The sequence below is a fragment of the Sus scrofa genome, chromosome 18 (genome assembly GCF_000003025.6).
Source record: "Sus scrofa isolate TJ Tabasco breed Duroc chromosome 18, Sscrofa11.1, whole genome shotgun sequence".
Lineage (NCBI taxonomy): Eukaryota > Metazoa > Chordata > Mammalia > Artiodactyla > Suidae > Sus > Sus scrofa.
Genome location: NC_010460.4, coordinates 503,341 through 523,654, shown reverse-complemented (window position 1 = coordinate 523,654; position 20,314 = coordinate 503,341). Strand labels below are relative to the sequence as shown.

Genomic DNA, 20,314 nt, shown 5'->3' with positions numbered 1-20,314 from the left:
AAACCGATGCTTGAAGGAGGAGGAGTCTGTTTACAGACTTCGTAGCAGCGGTTGTTTTTGAGGAGCCGGGAGTAGATGTGGACAGTGAGGGGGGAGGCAGGAGGCAGGGCTCTGGCTCCCTCTCTCCTCGCCCTTCGAGGTACGGGACACATGCCCGGAGAGCCCGCCTGCTTGGTTTTACAGGATTTCTTTTCTAGGGAGTGAGCAGAGCAACCCCTGTGACGGGGCCATCGTCCCGAAGGTCGACACGCCCCGGCTGTCCAGCTTCCTCCGGGCAGCCTGCCAGGTATGTACTGCCGGGGGCTGGGGAGGGGGCGCAGGGGCCCCAGGGCTTCTGTTGCTGCAGATGCTGTTGAGGCGTTTGGATCCTGGACCTTTCGGTGGCTTGCTCCTCAATTGCAGCCCATGAGCAGGATGGGGTGCTGTGCGGGTGTCCCCCTGCTTCCCTCTTCCTTCCAGAGGAGCTGGAGGGGCCACTCTCTCCCCCTCCCGTTATTTTTATTTTTATTTGTCTTTTTGCCTTTTCTAGGGCTGCTCACGCGGCACATGGAGGTTCCCAGGCTGGGGGTCCAATCGGAACTGTAGCCACCGGCCTACACCAGAGCCACAGCCACGCGGGATCCGAGCCGTGTCTGCAACTTACACCACAGCCAGATCCTTTATCCACGGAGCGAGGTCAGGGAGGTCAGGGATCGAACCTGCAACCTCATTGTTCCTAGTCGGATTCGTTAACCACTGCGCCACAGCGGGAACTCCCTCCCCTTCCTGTTATTTTCAGCAACATGCTTGCTCTGAAGAGTGACATCCAGGGTTAACTAATGGCTCCCCCACGGACCCAGTGGAACGCCACTGATGGTGCCTGCTGTTGGGCGGAAAGAGCAGTGTCACTTCTTTCTGCTTTATGGTGTCTTGGCCTTGGAAGCTATTTTAAGAAATGGAGACGATTAGGTGGCGATGTGTGCTTTCGGCTTTGTCTCGTCCACTGAGTCCCTTGAAAGTCTGGCGAAAGCACCGTTCACGTGTCTTCGACAGGTGATGGCGGTTTTGCTGGAGGAGGACCGCGCGGCAGCCGGGCCGAACTGGACCCCGCTGGCACAGGAGGGCACCCTGCCATTCAGCGATAGCTGCGCCCCGCTGAACACCAGCCTGCCCTTCCTTCAGCGTAAGTGCCGAGCTCGGTTGTGCGTTTAGATCTGACACTAGACCTTCGTGTTGCGACAGCGAGCTTGACGGTCACGTCCTGTGTTCACACCAGGGGGTTCCTGGACGGACTGGCACCACGCACGGCTGGCTTTTCCCGTGAGCATGCGTGGTACAGCCGGGCTGAGCACTCGTCGTGGGATGATTTGGGGGGGGCGTGCCGTGATGAAGTGAATATGCGTGTTCAGTCTTCAGAGTTCAGTTGATCTGCGGTGACAGAGCGTGCAGTGCCCCCCAGGCGAAGCCCCTGTCATCACAGAGAACGTGCAACTGCATGTGATTGTGTCAACTAAACACACTGCGTTTGCAGGACCGAGTGTAAACTTCTTAAGATAGTTGCCTCTTGGCTTTTTTTTTTTTTTTTTTTTTTCTTTTGTCTTTTTGCCATTTCTTGGGCCGCTCTTAAGCATATGGAGGTTCCCAGGCTAGGGGTCGAATCAGAGCTGTAGCCACTGGCCTACACCACAGCCACAGCCACACGGGATCCAAGCCGCATCTGCAACCTACACCACAGCTCACGGCAACGCCAGATCCTCAACCCACTGATCGAGCCCAGGGATCGAACCCACGACCTCATGGTTCCTCGTCGGGTTTGTTAACCACTGTGCCACGACGGGAATTCGCGAGCCTGGGTTTTTCTGTGGGCTGTGGTAGAGAGCGCTGAGGTAGTGGAAGGAGACCAGGATGGCACGTGTTCGCTGTCTGAACCTGAGCTCAGAGGGAGTGACCCTGACCTTCAGTGTCCACCCGACGCCGTTGTCACTAGGAAGCACATGCAGTGCTGGCTGCCCGCTCATTCTTCCTTGGGTCCCCGGTGTCTCCAGTGTCCCAGGATGGGCAGACAGAGTGGACAGGCAGGCCGACAAATCCTGCGTCTAGGAGTAGACCAGGCAAGGAGGATGGATGGTATCTGAAGACCAGGCCTTCAGGAGGAGGGTGGAAACTCCGAGAGACTTACTTCTTTGTTACGCTGAAATGGATCTGAATAGCCTTAAGTCTGTTAATATGACACAGGTTCCGGCAGAGCAGTAGATGCAGAAGCACTGTTCTTAGAGTCCCTATGATGGCTCAGTGGAAACAAATCTGACTAGTATCCACGAGGTTGCAGGTTCGATCCCTGACCTTGCTCAGTGGGTTAAGGATCCGGCTTTGCTGTGAGACATGGCTCAGATCCCGCGTTGCTGGGGCTGTGGTGTCGGCCGGCAGCTACAGCTCCAATTGGACCCCTAGCCTGGGAACCTCCATGTGCTGGGGTGTGGCCATAAAAAAAAAAGCAAAAAAAAAAAAAAAAAAAAAAGAACAAACATTGAAACACTGTTCTTATCTTACTTTTAGACCGAAGAGTGTGCTGCCTGCATGCCTCTCAAGTTCATAGGCGGACGGTGGTGTCCGTCCACGGGCTGCCTGGCAAGGCCGTCTCGCCCCTGCTGGACAGCAGATACGTGCTCTGTGTGTGGGACATCTGGCAGCCCTCGGGGCCTCAGAAGACCCTGATAAGCGAGTCAGAGGTACAGCTCGAGCGTCATGGGTTTAACTAGAGGAAGGACGAGTGGCAAGGAGGCCACTTCCAGGGTCACTTGTCTCCGTCTGGCCGCCTTCAGCTGTGTGCGGGGTAATGGGTACAGCTCTTGGCTGGAGGCACCAGCTCACCTGGGGGCCGGGTCACCAGCCTGGCAGGCCCCCGGGAGTTAGGTGGCAGCTGCTGGGAGCTTAATGGAAACACTGGCGCCCTGCAGCCCCGGGGCCCTGGAGGTGTGCGCCTGGCCGGTACCGTTTGGGTCATACAGGTATTAGAGGTTTGGTTCTTAACCTGCCTGAGCTTTTCTGACCCCTGGCCTCGTGCTTTTCCAAGCCCCTAGGTCACGGGGCTGCTGTAGTTTTGGGGCCCTGAAGCGACTGGATGTAGGGTGTCTATAAAATGGCAAGAGGTGGCTTGGCTGACCTGGGCTGGCCGCGGGCTGAGCGGAGGTGCCTGGCGCCCGTCCCGTGACGGCCCCCTTCTGTCCCCCGAGCGAGGGGCCCCTCAGACGTGTCCTGCTCACTGCATCCCTCGGCTTCCAGGTGCAAAGTCTGCGGAGCACCAGTGCCTCGACTTCCCAGTCTCAGCTTTCCGCGCATCTTTCTAGGTCACGTGCTGCTGCTTTAGCCCCTTGAAAGCCTGTTTGCTGTTTGCCGGAACCGCGCATGGCTCGGTGGTCGTGTGGGATCTGAGAGAAGATTCCAGGATCCATCGTTACGTGAAGCTGAGCGAGGGCTTCTGGACGTTCAGGACCCCAACTTTTTCCACGGGTCGGTGACACTGCCCGCCGGCCCTGGGTCTGAGCTGAGAGCACAGGGGGCCTTTGACAAACAGGGGCCCTTCCAGGCGACACCCTTCCTGCTAAATCTAGAGGTTCGCACCTCGTGAGATGACGCCCGGTTCTAAATCAGCCCGAGGCGTGGCGGTGTGTGTCCTGGCGGCCAGGAGAGGAGAAACGGGGTCGAAAGGAGCCAGAACCACTGGATCTGCACCCCCCTCCCCCCCGCCCACCCTGCCCTGCGCCTTGTTAGACTCGTGTGAACACTTCATGCCATGTGGCTGCAGCCACAGCCTAGCACAATCACAACCACAGCTACAGCCACAACCACAACCAAGCACTGCCACCCCCCCCCCCCCAGCTTACCAGTGCGTGGAGGTGTTCTGGGGCTTTCTGCCAGTGCTTGTTCAGGGCCCGTTCCGACCCACCTCCCAGCGCTCCGGGAGGCATGTCCCCCGTTGCGGTGACTGCGAGGCGGGGCCTGCGCTCGTCCCCAACCGTCCTCTCCCCGTCCTGCTCCCTGGTCCTGCTTGGGAACCCCCACCCCATTGACACCGTGCACCACGTCTCCCTCCCAGGACCCCACGCCCGGTTCTGCCTGTGTTCTTGCTCTGCCTCAGATGGCAGGAGACCTCGGAGCCTGGCTTCTCCCCGGGAGTGAGAGGCGCCTGCGGTCCAGGGCCGTGCGCGTCGGAGCCCCCCTCCTTTGCGCAGCCAGGTTGCTCGTGGGCCCCAGGGGTTCCCCGCCAGCTGGTCCATGGGCTTTGGGTCAGTCCCATTGCCGGCGGTCAGACCAGAGCCTGCGCCACGCGGGCCCGGCTGTCCCAGCCTCTCTGCCCCCTGCCCCTCTGGTGGGTGCCCAGCATGTCTCACGGTTGTACTTGGCGCTCCTGCGAGGACGCAGGACATGGAGCATCTCCAGGTGCTTATTTGCCGTCCGTCCATCTGTCTGCAGTGGGGCATCTGCTTAGGTGGTCGAAACTTGTCAATTGATTTGTTGCTCCTTGTCGTTGCGTTTCAAGAGTCTTGGTGGGTTCTGGGTCCAGAACCGTGTCCCTCGTGGGGGGCTTGTCTGCCCCTCCCCAGGTAGTCCTCCAACCCTCTTGTCCTGCTCACTCGCACAGGGAGTGCGTATCGCTTTATGTCTGTGCGTGTATCTGTGTTTTGTGCATAAGAAAGCAAGGGTTTTTTTTTTTTTTGTTTTTGTTTTTTTTTGTCTCCCTTTGGGGACACAGTGACCACTGTGGAGAATGTCTGAGTTGGCAGGTGCCCGACTTGTTGGATGCTGTTAGAAAAGATATCTTTTATGAATGTACCTTCGTAACTGCTGCTGCTATTGCTGATTAACCCGTGCAGTCACCACCACATTCAGAAACACTAAAGCTCTTTCAGCTGTTTTTTTTTTTTTTTTTTTGTCTTCTATTTATTTATTTTTTTTGTGCTTTCTAGGGCCACACCCGCAGCATATGGAGGTTCCCAGGCTGGGGGTCGAATCAGAGCTGTAGCCGCCGTCTTTAAGTTTTTAAACTTAATTGCTCCATTAAAATTTATTTATTTATTTATTTACTTACTTACTTTCTGTCTAAACATTGTCACTAGCCAGCTGAGCTTCCTTCCCGTTCATTGACTTGGAGAGCTGGTCACTTGCTCATTATTCCCAAGATGGTTTTGTCTTTTCCTTCTTGTTTTTTCCCTGAATTCGGTTCCAACTCTCATTTTATGTCTTGCTGGTTTGTTTTTTTTTTGGCTTTTTGCCATTTCTTGGGCCGCTTCCGTGGCATATGGAGGTTCCCAGGCTAGGGGTCCAATCGGAGCTGTAGCCGCTGGCCTACACCACAGCCACAGCAACACGGGATCCGAGCCACATCTGTGACCTACACCACAACTCACGGCAACGCCGGGTCCTTCACCCACTGAGCAAGGCCAGGGATCAAACCCACAACCTCATGGTTCCTAGTCGGATTCGTTAACCCCTGCTCCACAACGGGAACTCCTTGCTGTTTTTTTTTTTTTTTATCCATTTTTGTTCTGGGTTTCTGATTCAGGTGTTTTGGGTTATTTGCTTGCTTTGGGTTCCTTTCTAAATGCTTTTTGAAGAGGCGTGTTCCCTGGGTTCCGTGGTGTGGTTTCTGTAGAGGTGCTGCTCTGGGCTGGGGAGGCTGCAGCTCCCTCGCTGCTCTCGCTCTGCACCTCCTCCTCCTGCGACAGGTGAGGTCCCCCCAGGAAGTTTCTGTTTGGCCTCTGCGACTCCCTCTTCCCGTGGGGAGTCTCCCCCTGTCCGCCCTGTGCACCCACAGCCATGAGACCTGGAGCTCGGGGTTCCGCGCTTCTCTCTCCTCCCGGGTGTTGTGAGGTCTGTGGTCTCTGCTGCCGTGATGCTGGGAGCCGTGGCAGGCCTTTTGTCTGTGGTCCGTGTGGCCTGTGTTTGGGGACGATGCGCCTGTCCCCAGCGTAACACGACTTGTGCTGCGCGGCTCAGCACGTGCTTCTGACCCCCAGATGGCGTCCTCACAGCTGTCAACCACCAAAGTCCCCTCCAAGCAGTAGAGCCGGTCTCAGCATCCGTCTGCAAAAGACAGAGCTCCGTGCTGTCACCTTTCTCTACTCAAGAAGGTACGTGATGCTTCACGTCCTTCCGCTCCTCACGTGGAGAGACGGGGCGTCCTGGTCCCAGGCCGCTTCTCCCGCTTCTGTCTCCGGCAGACCTGGCGTGCTTGTCCTCCCACATTGCCTCGCTGGATGAGAGCGGCGTCCTCAACCTGTGGGTGAGCGGGGCCTGCGGGGTTGCGGGGGCGGAGATGGGTGCGGGGCGGGGAGTCGGGGGCCAGGCGGGGAACCCAGGAGTGGAAAGGGGTGTCCGGGCTGGGGGATGCGCTGGGCAGGTGCTGGGAGAGTAGGACCCAGAATAGGGACATCGGATGTCCCGGCATCAGCGTGGTGACGGTGACGGGGGCAGGGGTTCATCAGCAGCTCTGTTCTGTGCAGTGACCGTCGCCCTTTCCAGCTGCAGGTGCAGTTGTTTGTATACTGTGACTTCAGCTGCTCCCAGGGTTCTCGGTCAGAGAAGGGGATTTAGGACATTTAAACATTGGTTCTGAAGCTAGTGATCAGCCTTGACTCTGGAGCGATTATGTTTTTCGTGTCTAATATAACATCCCGCCTGAGTTAGAGCTGTGCTCAGGTTGTTTTCGTCATTACTGAAAGGACTGATTCATCCTTCATTCTCTGTTTCAGGTGGTCGTCGAATTACCAAAGGCAGATATTGCAGGTTCACTGCGTGACTTAGGTAACTTTGAAGTAAAAAAATAGCTTTAGTCAGTGTTTGCTCAAATGAGTAAAGATTAAAGACACCCGTGACCACTTTGAAAAGTAAGTGATTAGCCACGTGGGGATGGGAGACGAAAGGGATCTCTTTTCTGCCCTGTTGACTGAGAGGTCCCGTCCGACGGACTGATGCTCGTCGTGGCTGGGTTTTGTCCAGCTTTGCTTCCAGGAGAAGAGGGCATGGCACTCCCGGGAGCTGGCCGTGCTGAGAGAGCTGCGGGCATTGAATGCCTGCAGGCGGCCCGGTGCTTCCACGCCCTGGGGTGGGTGGTAGTTCTAGTGGCTGCTTGGAGAACTCAGGACGCGATTTGAGCCGCTCAGCCACTGTCTCTCCACACGGGGAGGATGTGCTGGGTGCCAGGCACAAGAGTGAAGGGGCGCCAGTGCCACCGGAGCTGTGGCCTCCCGGGAAGCCTGGCCGTTGTGGTGTCACTGCTGGACCAGGGCCGAAAGCCCAGGCCCAGGTTTCAGGTTCGGGCTGAGACCTTCAGCACCAGTGTCACTCCCCGTGGGCAGGTGCTGGGAGAGTAGGACCCAGAATAGGGACATCAGATGTCCCGGCATCAGCGTGGTGACGGTGACGGGGGCAGGGGTTCATCAGCAGCTCTGTTCTGTGCAGTGACCGTCGCCCTTTCCAGCTGCAGGTGCAGTTGTTTGTATACTGTGACTTCAGCTGCTCCCAGGGTTCTAGGCTGTACCCTGCCAGAACTTCGGGTTCAGTGTATGTAAACTCGTTCCCCGTTTGCTGTGATTACAGACCAGGAGGTGCTACTGGGCACAGAGAAAGGAGGGAAAGCCCATCAGTCCCTGGCGGGGGGTCAGGGCAGGATGCTGCTTGGCGGGGGGGTGCGGGTTGGAGTGGGGGGGGTGTGGAGGAGGGAGGGGCCCGCGGGTCCAGCAGAACCAGGCGGGGCCCCAGGCCGTCCCACCTCGTCCCTGCGGAGTGTGAGACCCAGCTCGAGAGGACTTTTACCGAAGATGGTTTCTGGGGGGGAGTTGGAAGTTGGTTGAATCCCGATTTTTTTTTTTTTTTTGGTTAAGTGTCCTTCCCTTGTTTTTAGCAAATCTAAAGCCATAAAGGCTTGGATCTTGATTCCACCAGCCCTTTCCCACAAGGCCCCGAACCGCAGATGCTCTGTTGTTCACACCTGCGTCACGGAGGGAATGCTTTTCATCTGTCTGCATTTTTAGGTGGTCTCCCGACAGTCAAGCAACGGAAAACCATTCCAGGCAAATGTGATTAGATTTTGGTTTTACCTTGCGCAAAGCCGAGCATGTGCCTCTGGTCTCTCTGTTCGCAGGGTTGATACCTGGAGGGAGGATAAAATTGGTGCACGGTGCCGTGATTCAGCTGAGCGACAGGTAGGTCTGCCCCACGTCCCCTCCGAGCCCATCGCCCGGTTTCCCACAGAAGGAGCGGCTGCACGGGAGGCCTGGCCGGGCCGGCGGGTGCGTGGAAATCACCTGCCTTCTCGTGTTGTGTTTCCGCCACGTGGTTTTTCACTCATGAGTCAGAGTAATAAATGCCATGGCCGGGTGCAGAGCGAACATACGCGGTTCGATTACAATATTCTCTAGCTTACACATTGGTACTATTCGCCTATTTTTTTAAATCCAGTGTTACTGTAACCCTGAAGTTAAATAAGACAGGTTTCAGGAACTAGAAACGTTTTTTTGGGGAACGTTTTATTCAGAAGTTAGGTTTCTGTTTTTATTCCACTTAATATGATGTAACAATCAAATTAGTTATATGAGTATTATTTCCTGTGAATTTATTTCCCGGAGAGATCTCTTCTGGTCAACTACTGCGGTCCGGTGCCCGCCTGACACTTGACCCTGGAAATAGTTCAGAACACTCCTGAGTTGCATCGATGTGTTCATAGGTGCTTCGTGACTGTCAGTCACCTTCTGTGGTTTCAGTGTAATTATGACAAGAAATCAGCTGTGTTTAAAAGAACTCACCCAGGAGTTCCCGTCATGGCTCAGTGGTTAGTGAATCCGACTAGGAACCATGAGGTCGCGGGTTCGATCCCTGGCCTCGCTCAGCGGGTTAAGGATCTGGCTTTGCCATGAGCTATGGTGTAGGTCGAAGATGCGGCTCAGATCTGGCATTGCTGTGGCTGTGCTGTAGGCCGATGGCGACAGCTCTGATTAGACCCCTAGCCTGGGAACCTCCACATGCCATGGGTATGGCCCTAGAAAAGACAAAAAGAAAAAAAAAAAAGAACTCACCTGATACCCTGCAGACCCCATCACGGGCGACCCCTGGGCCCCTCACTGAATTTCTGTACTTGGGTCTTGTCTCCGTATGGTCTCATCACTTCATACCATGCTTTGCAATTACCTTTTAACTCTGTGTTCCTCCTACACTTAACTGTATGCTCCTTAAGGGAGAGTGTCACCAGTCCCTGATGCCGGCCTTTCCCCCAGTGCCCAGCAGGGCCACTCCGGGTCCCAAGGTAATGAAGGCCCATCCAGACCTCAGCCACACATGTGCTCCGTGGACCACACGCCGCAGCCGCCTTGTGGGGCCCCTTCCCTCGGGCCCTCAGTGCTAACAAGTGACCAGTCGTCCCTGCCATCCCTGGGGGTGTCGCCTTGGGTGAAGCGCCCTGACCCCTGGGGCAGCAAGTCCTCCCCTGGTTGGGGGGGGGGCTGCTGATGTGGCTTCTTGTTCCTGGGGTTTGGCCCACGTGTGAAGTGCTATGTGGAGTGTGGGAGCTCCAGGGAGAGAGGGTGCAGGATGCAGGGGGTGGCTTCTTGCAGAGGTGATGGCTCAGATGGAGTCGGGGCCCGCTCAGGGCGGAGGGAGCCACAGGCATGAAGATGCTGATGTGTCGAGGGACGGAGAGGAATGAGCGCCAGACCTGAAGAGCGGTCCCGTGTGAAGGTTCAGGCACTTCTCTCCAGGGCGTCATTTGGGATGTAGAACCATGAGCTTGGCCACAGCCTGCACTTGGATCTTAGGAAGGCACTGCAGACGGGGGAGACCTTTAGGAGGCTATTGCAGGGGTGGTTCGAGATCAGAGTTGAGAGTCTGAACCAGGGCCACGTTTGTAGGCACCGGGGGAGGCGGTCAGTAAAAGGCAGAATTGAGAACACCTGGTGACCAGCTGGTTCCAGGAGGGGCAGCCTGTCTCTTTCCCAGATGTCCATCTTGGTTGGCGGGTACCGCACAGCTGAGGATGGCGGGGCAGGCTGGGGTGGGGAGGGGAGCTCAAGGGAGGGGCATGACCCAGAGGAAGCAACGGGGCAGCAGGGCAGCAGCGGGGATCTCGGCTGAAGGCAGCGTCTGGGGTCCCAACCGTGGGTGTGAGAAGGGCAGAGACGGGGGCCCGTCCCCCACAGGTGCCTGGAACAGCAGCCCTGGGCTCTGGCTGCTGTACATACATCTGCTGTACAGGGTGAAACACCAACAAGGCACTAAATGCTGCCTTTCAGAAAAGCCAGCAAAGTGCTGAAACAAGGGTGGGGCTTGCAGGCAGCCTGCCGGCTTTGGGGTGGCGGGGGCTGGACTGACAGGCCCGCGGCCATCGCCTCCAGCTGAACTGGGTTTGGGCCCCTGCCAGGGACTCAGACCCACTTGCCCCTCAGCGGGAGAAACCCAGAGGCCAGGCCGGGGTGTGGTCCGGGGTGTGCAGCTGAGCGGGCATAGAGCAGACCAGTGCCCGCGTCGCGTCACGGGGGGACATGCTGCCGGCGGCGGGCAGGTGCTTTGCAGACACCGCAGGGGAGGGACACCCACTGGGGCTGCGATCTGGAAAATGGACCTCTGTCTCCCCTGAAAAAGCGAGTCGGCTTAGAGGAAGGAGCGCGTGAGCCTGAGAAAGGGCGTGGGGCCCCGTCCAGCAGCGGCGCGCAGCCCTGACCCTCCCACCTTGGCTGTTTGTTTCCAGCCTTTCCCGTAAAGGGTGTGAACCTTGGGGGTCCGCGCAGACGCTGACGGTTAAGTTCCTGCCCTCAGACCCTAACCACTTCGTCGTTGGCACAGACTTGGTGAGTAGCCAGCTTGCTCTCTGTACCCAGAGCTGCTCCGTGGGTACTCGGTTGGAGCTCGGCTTACCCTTTGCTTTCATCGGAAGCTTGTTTAAGTTGTTTCCGAACAGCAGCTCCACCCCGCCTGGGGCCAGACCCCTCCTTAACCCCGGCAGGTGCCCTCTCCCCAGGGCCTCATCAGCCACGGCTCCAGGCAGGACTCGAGGGCGTCCCCCAGACTGTTCCGACCCCAGCAGCCGGGCGTGAGGCCGGTGAGAGTGACCGCCATCGACTTCTCACCGTTTGGAGAACCCGTGTTTCTGGTGAGCGTCTTGTCTTGCAAGCACCAGTGCTTTTGCAGCAGTTCTTTTGGAGTCTCACACGTCTGGCTCCTGGTTTCCTGTGTGTGTGTGTGTGCTCTGTACGGCTCATTCCACGAGGCTCTTGTGTGGATCCTCTTACAGCTTCTCACTCTGATGGAGAAAAGCAACAAGGACAGCAGCAAACATCCCCCCGCCCCGTGTGCTGACGCACGTGCCGTGGGTGGGACCCCCCGCCCTGGGGCTCAGGGTTGGTCTGCAGCACAGGCCACTCACAGTCCGTCCTGCCGTCTCTGGGTCTGACTGAAACCCCGTGGCTGGCCTGAGAGTGTCCTTTGTGAGCAGAGCTATGGCCAGATCGTGGCCCTGCTCAGCTTGTGCGACCTCAGCTGAGTCTGGGGGCGTCTCACCATTAGATCCAGGCCTTGCGCTCTGGCTGGGCCCCTCTTTCCGCATCTGATCAGCCAGTGTCTGGGCAGGGGTGGGGCACTCGGACGCCCTGTCTGTCCCGGGGCTTCTGTGCCTGGTCTCGATTCCACGTGAGCCATCGCTGGTCAGAGGACTTCCTTTCCTCTCACCCTCTGAACGTGGACAGGAGGCTTCTCACTGTCCTCAGGGCAGATTTTCTGTCTGTATTTACTCTGCTGCTCAGTGGGGAGGGGTCCCTGGGGATGGTTCTGAGTCCACTGCCACTGTGCTGGGAGCCCGTCTTTGCTTCCCGATACAGAAGCCTGCGGGATCAGCCATTTCTCCCTTTCGGAGACCAGCCAGGACCTGGGGGTCAGAAGCACACGTACAGGACCCATGAGATGTCCGTTTATCCCTGGCTTGGCACATGCCCCACCCGGTCCTGATCTGCCGACCCGGCGGTGGGAACCCCGCTCCCTTAGCCATACCCATCTGGCCTCTGCTCAGGCTTTCGTGACTGCTAACTCTTGCCTTGCCTTTAGGGGAAAAGATTAAATATGCGAAGGATTAAATATATTGAGTGAAAAGGAAGTAAGGTTCTCTTTCTAAGCTGAAAATCTGGTCTTTTACGAGACCAAGTTTTGGTGCACCGAGATGTCAATCCAAAAGGAAGCGGCAGCCATATTATTGGTGCAAGGGACCTAGGATCTGGTCTTGTTGTGACCTGTGGTGTAGGTTGCAGATGTGGCTCAGATCTGGCGTGGCTGTGGCTGTGGTGTGGACCGGCAGCCGTAGCTCTGATTTGACCCCTCACCTGGGACCCTCCATGTGCCACAAGTGCGGACCTAAAAAAAAAAAACAAAAAAACAAAAACAAAAACAAAACCACCCACCTACTTACATATTCCCAGATTATTACCCATTTGGGAAGGAGAAGGAGGCACAGAGGGATTGGCACCTACAAAGGCTCACCTTTGTCATTTGCGAGGCAAGATTTAATATTACACTTTTGTGTTCGGGACACAGAAGACACACCACATGTTTCTTCTGTGCCAAAGGAAAGCTACCCTTCTGAAATGTGTCCTTGACGGCTGAGATTCAGTGGAAAAGCAGAAAAGAGCTGTGATCAAGTTCCCTCCCCCCCCTCCCGCCCAGGCCGGCTGTTCTGACGGGAGCATCCGCCTGCACCAGCTGGCGGCCGAGCGCCCCCTCCTGCAGTGGGAGGACAGCACCGGCGGCCGTGCGGTCACCGGCCTGCGCTGGGCCCCGACCAGACCTGCTGTGTTCCTGGTCCAGGACGACGCATCCTGTGTGTATATTTGGGACCTCCTGGAAAGCGATTTGGGTCCTGTAGCCAAGCACCCCGTCTCTCCAGACAAGTAAGTGATGGAACTCAGGCGGGGCCCTCGCCGGTAATTTTCTCCAGCTCTGATGACGCAGGCTGCTCCGCTTTAACACACGGTCGTGTTTAAATATTATTTTCATGTTTATGTGTTTAAGCCAGATCTTAAACACCACTTTAACGTGCCTTTATCTCATATTTAGCCCCAAAGAAGCTAAGGATAAAAACTTGTACTCTTTCCCATCGTCATTATCCTTCTATAAATAAAAGGAGCCTTTTTCTTCTCCACCGCGAGCACCTTAGGTTTATTTGCTAGGCTCACACATTCTGTATGGGTCTGCGTGATGGCCCATTCCTTCTCGCCTCTGTGGGAGTCGGGCTTCTCAGCCCCACGGTGGTCGCAGGTCGTACCCACCCCACCCCGTGGGCCCTGGCGGAGCCAAACGTAAGACCGGGCTCCTCACCACTGTGCTTTAATGACTCCTCGTCTTACGTAATTGTTTTATGTAACTGTTCACAAAACGTTCACTGGGAAGAGTGCTCCTTGCCCTGCTTTTTCTGTTCACCTCTTTTTTTTTTTTTTCCCCTTGGATTTTAAACTTCCGAATAAATTCTCTTGCTGTGAAGGCTCGTTAACACCCTGGAGGATGGGAACCACATCCTTTTTGTAAAGAAAAGAAAAGAAGACCTGAAAAAAATTAAGAATTGCATTATTTAGTTTAAGTCCGAGGTATACTTATATCATTCTAATTACTAGAAACGTGAATCGTCAAAATCCAGCCTGGATTCACTCACAAACACGTGTGCATATGCAGTGTCTATGAGCTTGGCTTTTTGGGGGGTGGTTCGCCTATGGCTCGGAGCATGTGGTATTTGTCCTTTTCTGAATTAAGTTGATTTCCTTTAGCATAATGCCTTCAAGGTCCATCCACATTGTCGCAAATGGATTTCCTCCTTTTCCTGGCTAAATAATATTCCGTGTATGATACAGACAACATCTTCTTTATCCAGTCATCCGCTCATGGGCATTTAGGTTGCTTCCTTGTCTTGGTTGTGAATCGTGCTGCAGTGGACCTGGGGGCACGGGTATCTCTGAGAGAGAGACTTCATTTTTCTCTGGGTAAATACCTAGGAGGTGGATTGCTGGGTCGTGTGGTCATTGTAGTTTTAATTCTTAGAAACTTCCATGCTATTTCTGCATGCGTGCACCAGTCCACACTTGCAGCAGCAGTGGATGTGGGTCCCTGGCAGAACAAGCCTTGCCCAAGTCTCGGGGCAGCCGTGGGCACAGGTCCCCGTCAGAATGAGCTGTGCAGGCGGGTCCCCGTCAGATCGAGCTGCACCCTGGTCTCGGGGCAGCTGTGGACACGGGTCCTCGCCAGAACGAGTCGTGCTCGAGTCTTGGGGCGGGAGCTGGTGGGTGTTGGGGTCGTGGGACGTGTATGGGAGATTGTGGGCAGTTAGACCCTGTAGGACCTGGACGGGGGATTCTCTGCTCAGAGACCTCCAGCTTCTTGCTCGAGGGGCTGCCTGCTCCTGCCCTCCCCCCGTCCAGGTTCCTTGAGATCCTGGGGTCTGTGTGACTGCGGGGTGAAGCAGTTAGGGCGGTGATAAACTGTGTGATGGGATATTCTCAGGAATCTGGAAGTCAGGGATGGAGAAGGCCTTGGGGTGATGGCACTGACAGAGGAAGATGGGCAGGAGGCACAGGGAGTGCTGTGTGGGCATTGCGGCTGGGGTGGCCTCGGGTGCCCGTTGGTGGGTCTCTCCCAGCCATTGGGTGGCATCAGAGAAATGGGTCGGTCAAGGGGTCCCTTCCCATTGGGCACCTGAGGGCTGGTGGCATCTGTTTCCCCAGGAGCACAGGCTGGGCTGAGGGCCTGCATCTTGAGGCCCTCAAGATGCGGTCTGGGGGGGTGCGAAGGCTTGTGGGTTTTCCCATCACCAGGCAGGGCGTCGTCAGGCCTTAGCAGTGACCATCGTGGACCTTGAGTCCAGCAGACTGAATGCAGAAAACGTTTCAGAAGGGAGTCTCCAGATTTCTGTACGTTTACATCTGGTCTGATTTTCCCTTCTGGCGATGATGGCAGGTCGGCATTTCCCTCCCCCACCCGCCCTGGGAGGTGGGGGACTTGGGGCCTCACCACCTGTGTGTCTCGCTTTCAGGCTGGTGGCCATGACCGTCGTGGGGGAAGCAGAGAAGACCCGCGGTGGCTTCCTGGCGTTGGTGCTGGCCAGAGCCTCGGGCCGCGTGGACGTCCAGTACCTGAAGCAGGAGTGGGCGGCCCCGGCAGGCGAGGAGCAGCGGAGGCTGCGGCTGCTTCTGCAGGAGGCCCTGTAGGAGGCAGGGGCCTGGGGGGGCAGCAGGTGCTGTCCAGGGCGGGGCCCAGGGCCACCCAGATGTCACACCCGCGCGTGTCCCTTCCTGTGGCTAGAAGGCAGATGTCAGTACGCAGGTCACTTTCCAAGAACGTCCCTTCCGTAACACCATGAATAAATCGCTATTTTTGAATGGAAACAGCAGACGTTTTAGTGTGTACTGAACGTGGAAGGCAGCCGAGCCGTGTCCAGGATGCTCTTCTCTGAGAACACGTCTACTTTTTTTGCAGAAAGCTTTAAAATATTGTCACATTTATTACTAGATTTTAAACAATGCAAATGAAAATGTCTTTTATAAATAACATGTAACTAAAAATATACTTCCTACGGCATATGGAAGTTCTCTGGCCAGGAGTCGAATCAGAACTGCAGCTGAGGCCTGCACCACAGCCCTGGCAACACCGGATCTGAGCTGCACCTGTGACCTACACCACAGCCTGTGGCAACGCCGGATCCTTAAGCCTCTAGGCAAGGCCTGGGATCAAACCCGCATCCTCACAGAGACGAGTCGGGTTCTTACCCACTGAGCCCCAACGGGAGCTCCATGAAAATGTACTTTAAACGGCTTTTTAGTCATACATAAAATGACATATTCACAGATTTAAATGAAAGGAATCACTCCATTCAGTTCTGTGCCATCTAGCAGATGGAATTAATTTGATTCCTGAGCATTCTGCTTCTGCAGACGTGTTTGTAGCTCTGTGCACAGGGGGTGGCTCCCGGGTCACTCCCCAGAACCTTGGTGCTGCCCCGACCTCGGCTTCCTGGCTGTCCAAGGGCTCGGGTGGGGACGGAGGCCCCTGGCAGCCGCAACTTGATGGTGACTTGCAGGCCTAGAGGGGTCGGCTGCATGGGTGGCACTGGTGCAGCTGCAGGGCTCTGACTGCTGTGGTCCACGCAGTGCCCTGAGCCTTTCTCCTGCTGCTCTCTGGCCAGTGCGTGGAGCCCTGTGCCCGTCTCACCCCCTATCCAGTGCTGCGGGGAGGGGCAGGCTTCCCGTTCGGGGGCATCGGGGGTCTGAGCATGGAGCCCACCCATCAGGTCATCAGTGGGGATGGTGGCCTTTGCGGGCGACCCTCCTGGGTACTCCCGGGTCAGCAGCCGCCTCCTGTGAGGCCAGCTCCATGGGGCTTTGTGAAACCAGGTTGAACTGAACTGACTCAAACCTCTAAATGTATTGGGATTATATAATGTATGTTTAAAGCTCTCTTAAATATGGTATCCTCTTAATAAAATGTGATATCACGGGTTCTTCGTTTTGCTTGGGTAAAAATATAACCTATCCTATGTCAAGGGTTTATTAAGAGCTGGTGCTAGGAGTTCCCGTCGTGGCACAGTGCGTTAAGAATCCAGCTGCAGCAGCTTGGGTCACTGAGGAGGCGCCCATTGCACCCCCACCAGCACAGTGGGTTGAAGGCTTTGGCATGGCTGCAGCTGTGGCAACCCCGATCCTTTAACCCGCTGCACCAGGCCAGGGACCAAACCCGCACCTCCACCGTGACCCAAGCCACTGCAGTCAAATTCTTAACCCACTGTGCCACAGCGAGAACTTATATATATATATATATATATATATATATATATATATATATGCGTATGTATATATATATTATATATACACATGGAATATATAAAATGTATATATGTATACTTTAAAAAGTTGTTTATTTCTGAAATTATAAAGTAATACGTGCATAGTGAAGATACTTGAGAATTGTATTAAAAATATAAATAAGAAAAAGGCCATTGTAGTCTGGCCACCAGAGGGTAATACTCTTTAGTTTTATTGCATGTAGTTCCAGTGTCTTTTTTTTTTTTAAATACGTTTTTTATTTTTTCTTACATTATATTACTACTTAAGAACGCCTTATAATTTGACAATCATATAAGCCGTTACAATTTAAAGCTTGTTTCTAGGATTAATTTTGTTAAAGGAATACTTGCAGCATCTTGCATTGGTATTATGCAATTAAATATTTTGTTAAAGTTAAAAATGTGTCTTGCTGTGATATCCCAAAATGAGTATTTGTGCAGATTCAGGAGAGAGTATCTTTTGTATCTTTGAAACTAATGTTGAAATTGATCATTGACAAATTGAATTTCAGCCCTTCTTCATCCAGTGTCTGTGTTTGCGCTTTTAAAACGGCTTATTGAGGTAAAACTCACATACCATACAATTCACTCATATAAGTGTAGAGTTTAACGGCTTTGGGCATTAAAATCACAGGTTATACATCCGCTACTGTCATCCAAATTGAGACACTTCTGTCTGCAGAGCAAACTCTGGTCCCATTAGCAGCCTCCCCCACTCCTCCTGCTCCCACCTGCCCTAGGCAATCGCGGGTCTACCTTCTGTCTGCTCTGGACGTGTCATATAAACACTCTTTTTTTAAAAATTATTTTTATTATTATTATTATTTTATTTTATTTTATTTTATTTTTTTCCTTTTTCTAGGCCCACTCCCACTGCACATGGAGATTCCCAGGCTAGGGGTCTAATCGGAGCTGTAGCCACCAGCCTACACCACAGCCACAGCAACGTGGGATCAGAGCCGTGTCTGCAACCTACACCACAGCTCATGGCAGTGCCGGATCCATAACCCACTGAGTAAGGCCAGGGATCGAACCCACAACCTCAGTTTCTAGTCGGATTCGTTAACCCCTGCGTCGTGACGGGAACTCCATAAACAGCACTCTTGGGATGTTTGTGTGGCCGGCTGGCGCTGGGCGTCACCTGCACTTCTGTGGGTCTGTCCTGCTGGTTCAAGCGTTTGGAGGGCGGCATCCACCACTGAAAAGCCAGCCGGCACCTGTTCTGCCCTAGAATTCAGCACAGCTTCGCCTCCCACTTGGCCTTAGAGTACCCGACAGCGTGGCTTCCAGCCACCTGCCGACTGGAGAGCCAGGAGAGAGCTGTTCTTTCTTCCTTACCTGTGCTTCTTTCTGGCTCCAGCATTCCCGGTCAGATCCTGTTCCTGCCTCGAGGGGTGTCCCTGGAGCAGGGCCTGAGCTGCTGCCGAGAAAACCCAAACGCCTGACCAGACATCTCTGCCCAACTCGTGCCATCAGCTCCTTGGGCTCACAGGTCTAGAAAGCGCAGAGGAATTCAGGATGGATGTACACGTGTGTACCTAACCCTGTAGGCAGCCACCTTGCCCCAAAGGCCTCCTCACCTCTTGTATAAACGTTCACACGTAAAACTCTTCCTGCAGTTCCTGCCACACTGAGGGCGACCCCCTTCCCTTCCTTCCTCTGGGCTTTTCCTGGTCATTGGAGTCTTACCTGCTGAATCCTGGGGGGGGGGGGCGGCCTTCAGGGAGTGTCCCCGCATGAAATCCAAGACAAAGTGGAGCCGGGGACCCATGGGGACCCGTGAACACTCTAAACGCACAAGGGCAACAATCCGAGTGTCCTTCTGACTCTAAAAGCCCATGATTTATGTCTTTAGCTCACGAGACCAACGTCCTGTGGGCACAGAGAAGCCCCTCTGCAGGTGATGCCCTGGAGTGCCCCAGCGAGGTACAGGTAAAGGTGAGCCCTTTCCTCCCTGGAGACCTGGCCAGCCTCCTCCAGCAAGGTGATCCGTGTGATGCCCTGGCATCCACCAGGGCCTCTCACTGGGCTCCCCGTCCATCAGGGGACCCTGGCAAGCTGGCCCACAGCCTCCCTGCGCTGACTCGCAGGTGACGCGCCCTCCACCAGGGCCTGTCTGTCCGCGGGGTGGTCCGGCGCTTCCCCAGGCCCAGCTCTGCACAGCCTCCCCTTTGCCTCCGTGACCCTGAGAGCGGAGCGCATCCGCCCACCGCGGGGAGAGCCGCCTGGAGGCCTCAGATTCGGGGCAGTTCCGTGGACGCCCTGAAGAGGGCCCTCGAGGAGAAGAGACGGGCGGAGCAAGGCGCAGCCAGAAAAGGCTGCGAAATCAGACCAAGCCTCGCCCTCCCATCCCCAGGCAGAACCTTTAGGGTTTATCTGGCTTCCCATTTACAGGCAAAGGAGCGATGAGAGGACTGCAGCTTTTCAGGGTCTCTGTGACGACCCCGCCTAGTGGGGACCCCCCCCCCAGTGGGGGTCGCTAGAGCCCCACTGGGGGGGGGCGGGAAGGAGGGGAAGGAAGGAGGGGGGAGGGAGTGAGAAAATCACAAGGACCCCATGGGTCTTCCGTGGGCACAGCAGTGATGGGAGTGCGTGACGAGCGGGCATCTCGATGTCGTAATATTTTCTGGTTCCCCAACATTCCTGCTCTGCATTTAGCAATAAATTGTGTGTGGAAATGGATTCGCCCTGCAGAGTTTACAGAGGCCCGAGGAGCCCTGGGTTCTGGGTTCTTCAAGGGCTGTTACGAGAATTCCCAAGAGTCGGGGCAACAGTTTTTGCATGAAAGTTGCTCGTTGAGAATGAACGTCTGAGATGACTTGGCTCTGTCTCAGAAGCAGAAGCAGGTTCCAGGAAGACCCCCCCCCCCCTCCGCCGCCCTGGTTAAACTTCCTCCTCCGCCCCCTCCCCAGTCTCTGGGCTCCACACCGGCCGTCCAGCGTCCAGAGCAACCAGACCCTGCCGGCCCCTTAGGGCTGTTCACCTTGAGGTGGCTGTGACCCGTCCCTCCAGGGTTGCGCCTCGCCCCAATCGCCCTGCTGCCCCCTGCTGGCCGTGGTGAGAAGGACCCCCGAGCCGCCCCCTACCCCAAGCTGTGGGCAGGTTTGGTGACGTCACCGCGTTCCTCGCCAGGGTTAAGCACGATTCCTGGCCGGTGGTGAGAACTGGGTACACATGAGCCGTCTTCCGTGCCCGTGCTGAAGCCACCGGTACGTTATGGGTTACTGGCCGTGGGAACAGGAGGGGCGGAATCCACTGGCGTGTGGGTCATGCCTAAGAAATGTGCTTATTAGTCAAAAGGAATCCAGAGTTTGGGCGTTTCCACAGCAACAGAACAGCAACTGCTGACCCCGAAACGGGAAGGTCTAAAATGAAGTTGTCCTTTAAAGGCACTCTGACGCCTCCTCCAGGCAGCCTCCCCTCCCTCGTAGAGAACCCACTTCCTGTGGTCTCTCCGGGTGGGGTGGGGGGTCTCTG

General features: G+C 55.5%; 1 protein-coding gene across 4 annotated transcripts in view; it reads left to right on the top strand.

Annotated features, from left to right (window-relative positions):
• Positions 1-16,492, top strand: part of WDR60 (WD repeat domain 60) — a 47,980-nt gene extending 31,488 nt beyond the window's left edge. For 2 of the 4 annotated variants that reach the window (XM_021079024.1, XM_021079025.1), the window contains exons 13-24: positions 198-286; positions 1,033-1,162; positions 2,536-2,708; positions 3,327-3,489; positions 5,997-6,110; positions 6,201-6,262; positions 6,732-6,783; positions 8,123-8,183; positions 10,718-10,817; positions 10,973-11,119; positions 12,679-12,902; positions 15,032-16,492. In XM_021079024.1, coding sequence (XP_020934683.1) covers positions 198-286; positions 1,033-1,162; positions 2,536-2,708; positions 3,327-3,489; positions 5,997-6,110; positions 6,201-6,262; positions 6,732-6,783; positions 8,123-8,183; positions 10,718-10,817; positions 10,973-11,119; positions 12,679-12,902; positions 15,032-15,206 — 1,490 coding nt within the window. In that variant the 3' untranslated portion in view covers positions 15,207-16,492. The remainder of the gene's footprint in view (positions 1-197; positions 287-1,032; positions 1,163-2,535; positions 2,709-3,326; positions 3,490-5,996; positions 6,111-6,200; positions 6,263-6,731; positions 6,784-8,122; positions 8,184-10,717; positions 10,818-10,972; positions 11,120-12,678; positions 12,903-15,031) is intronic. The other 2 variants (XM_021079027.1, XM_021079026.1) reach the window with 1 other exon arrangement.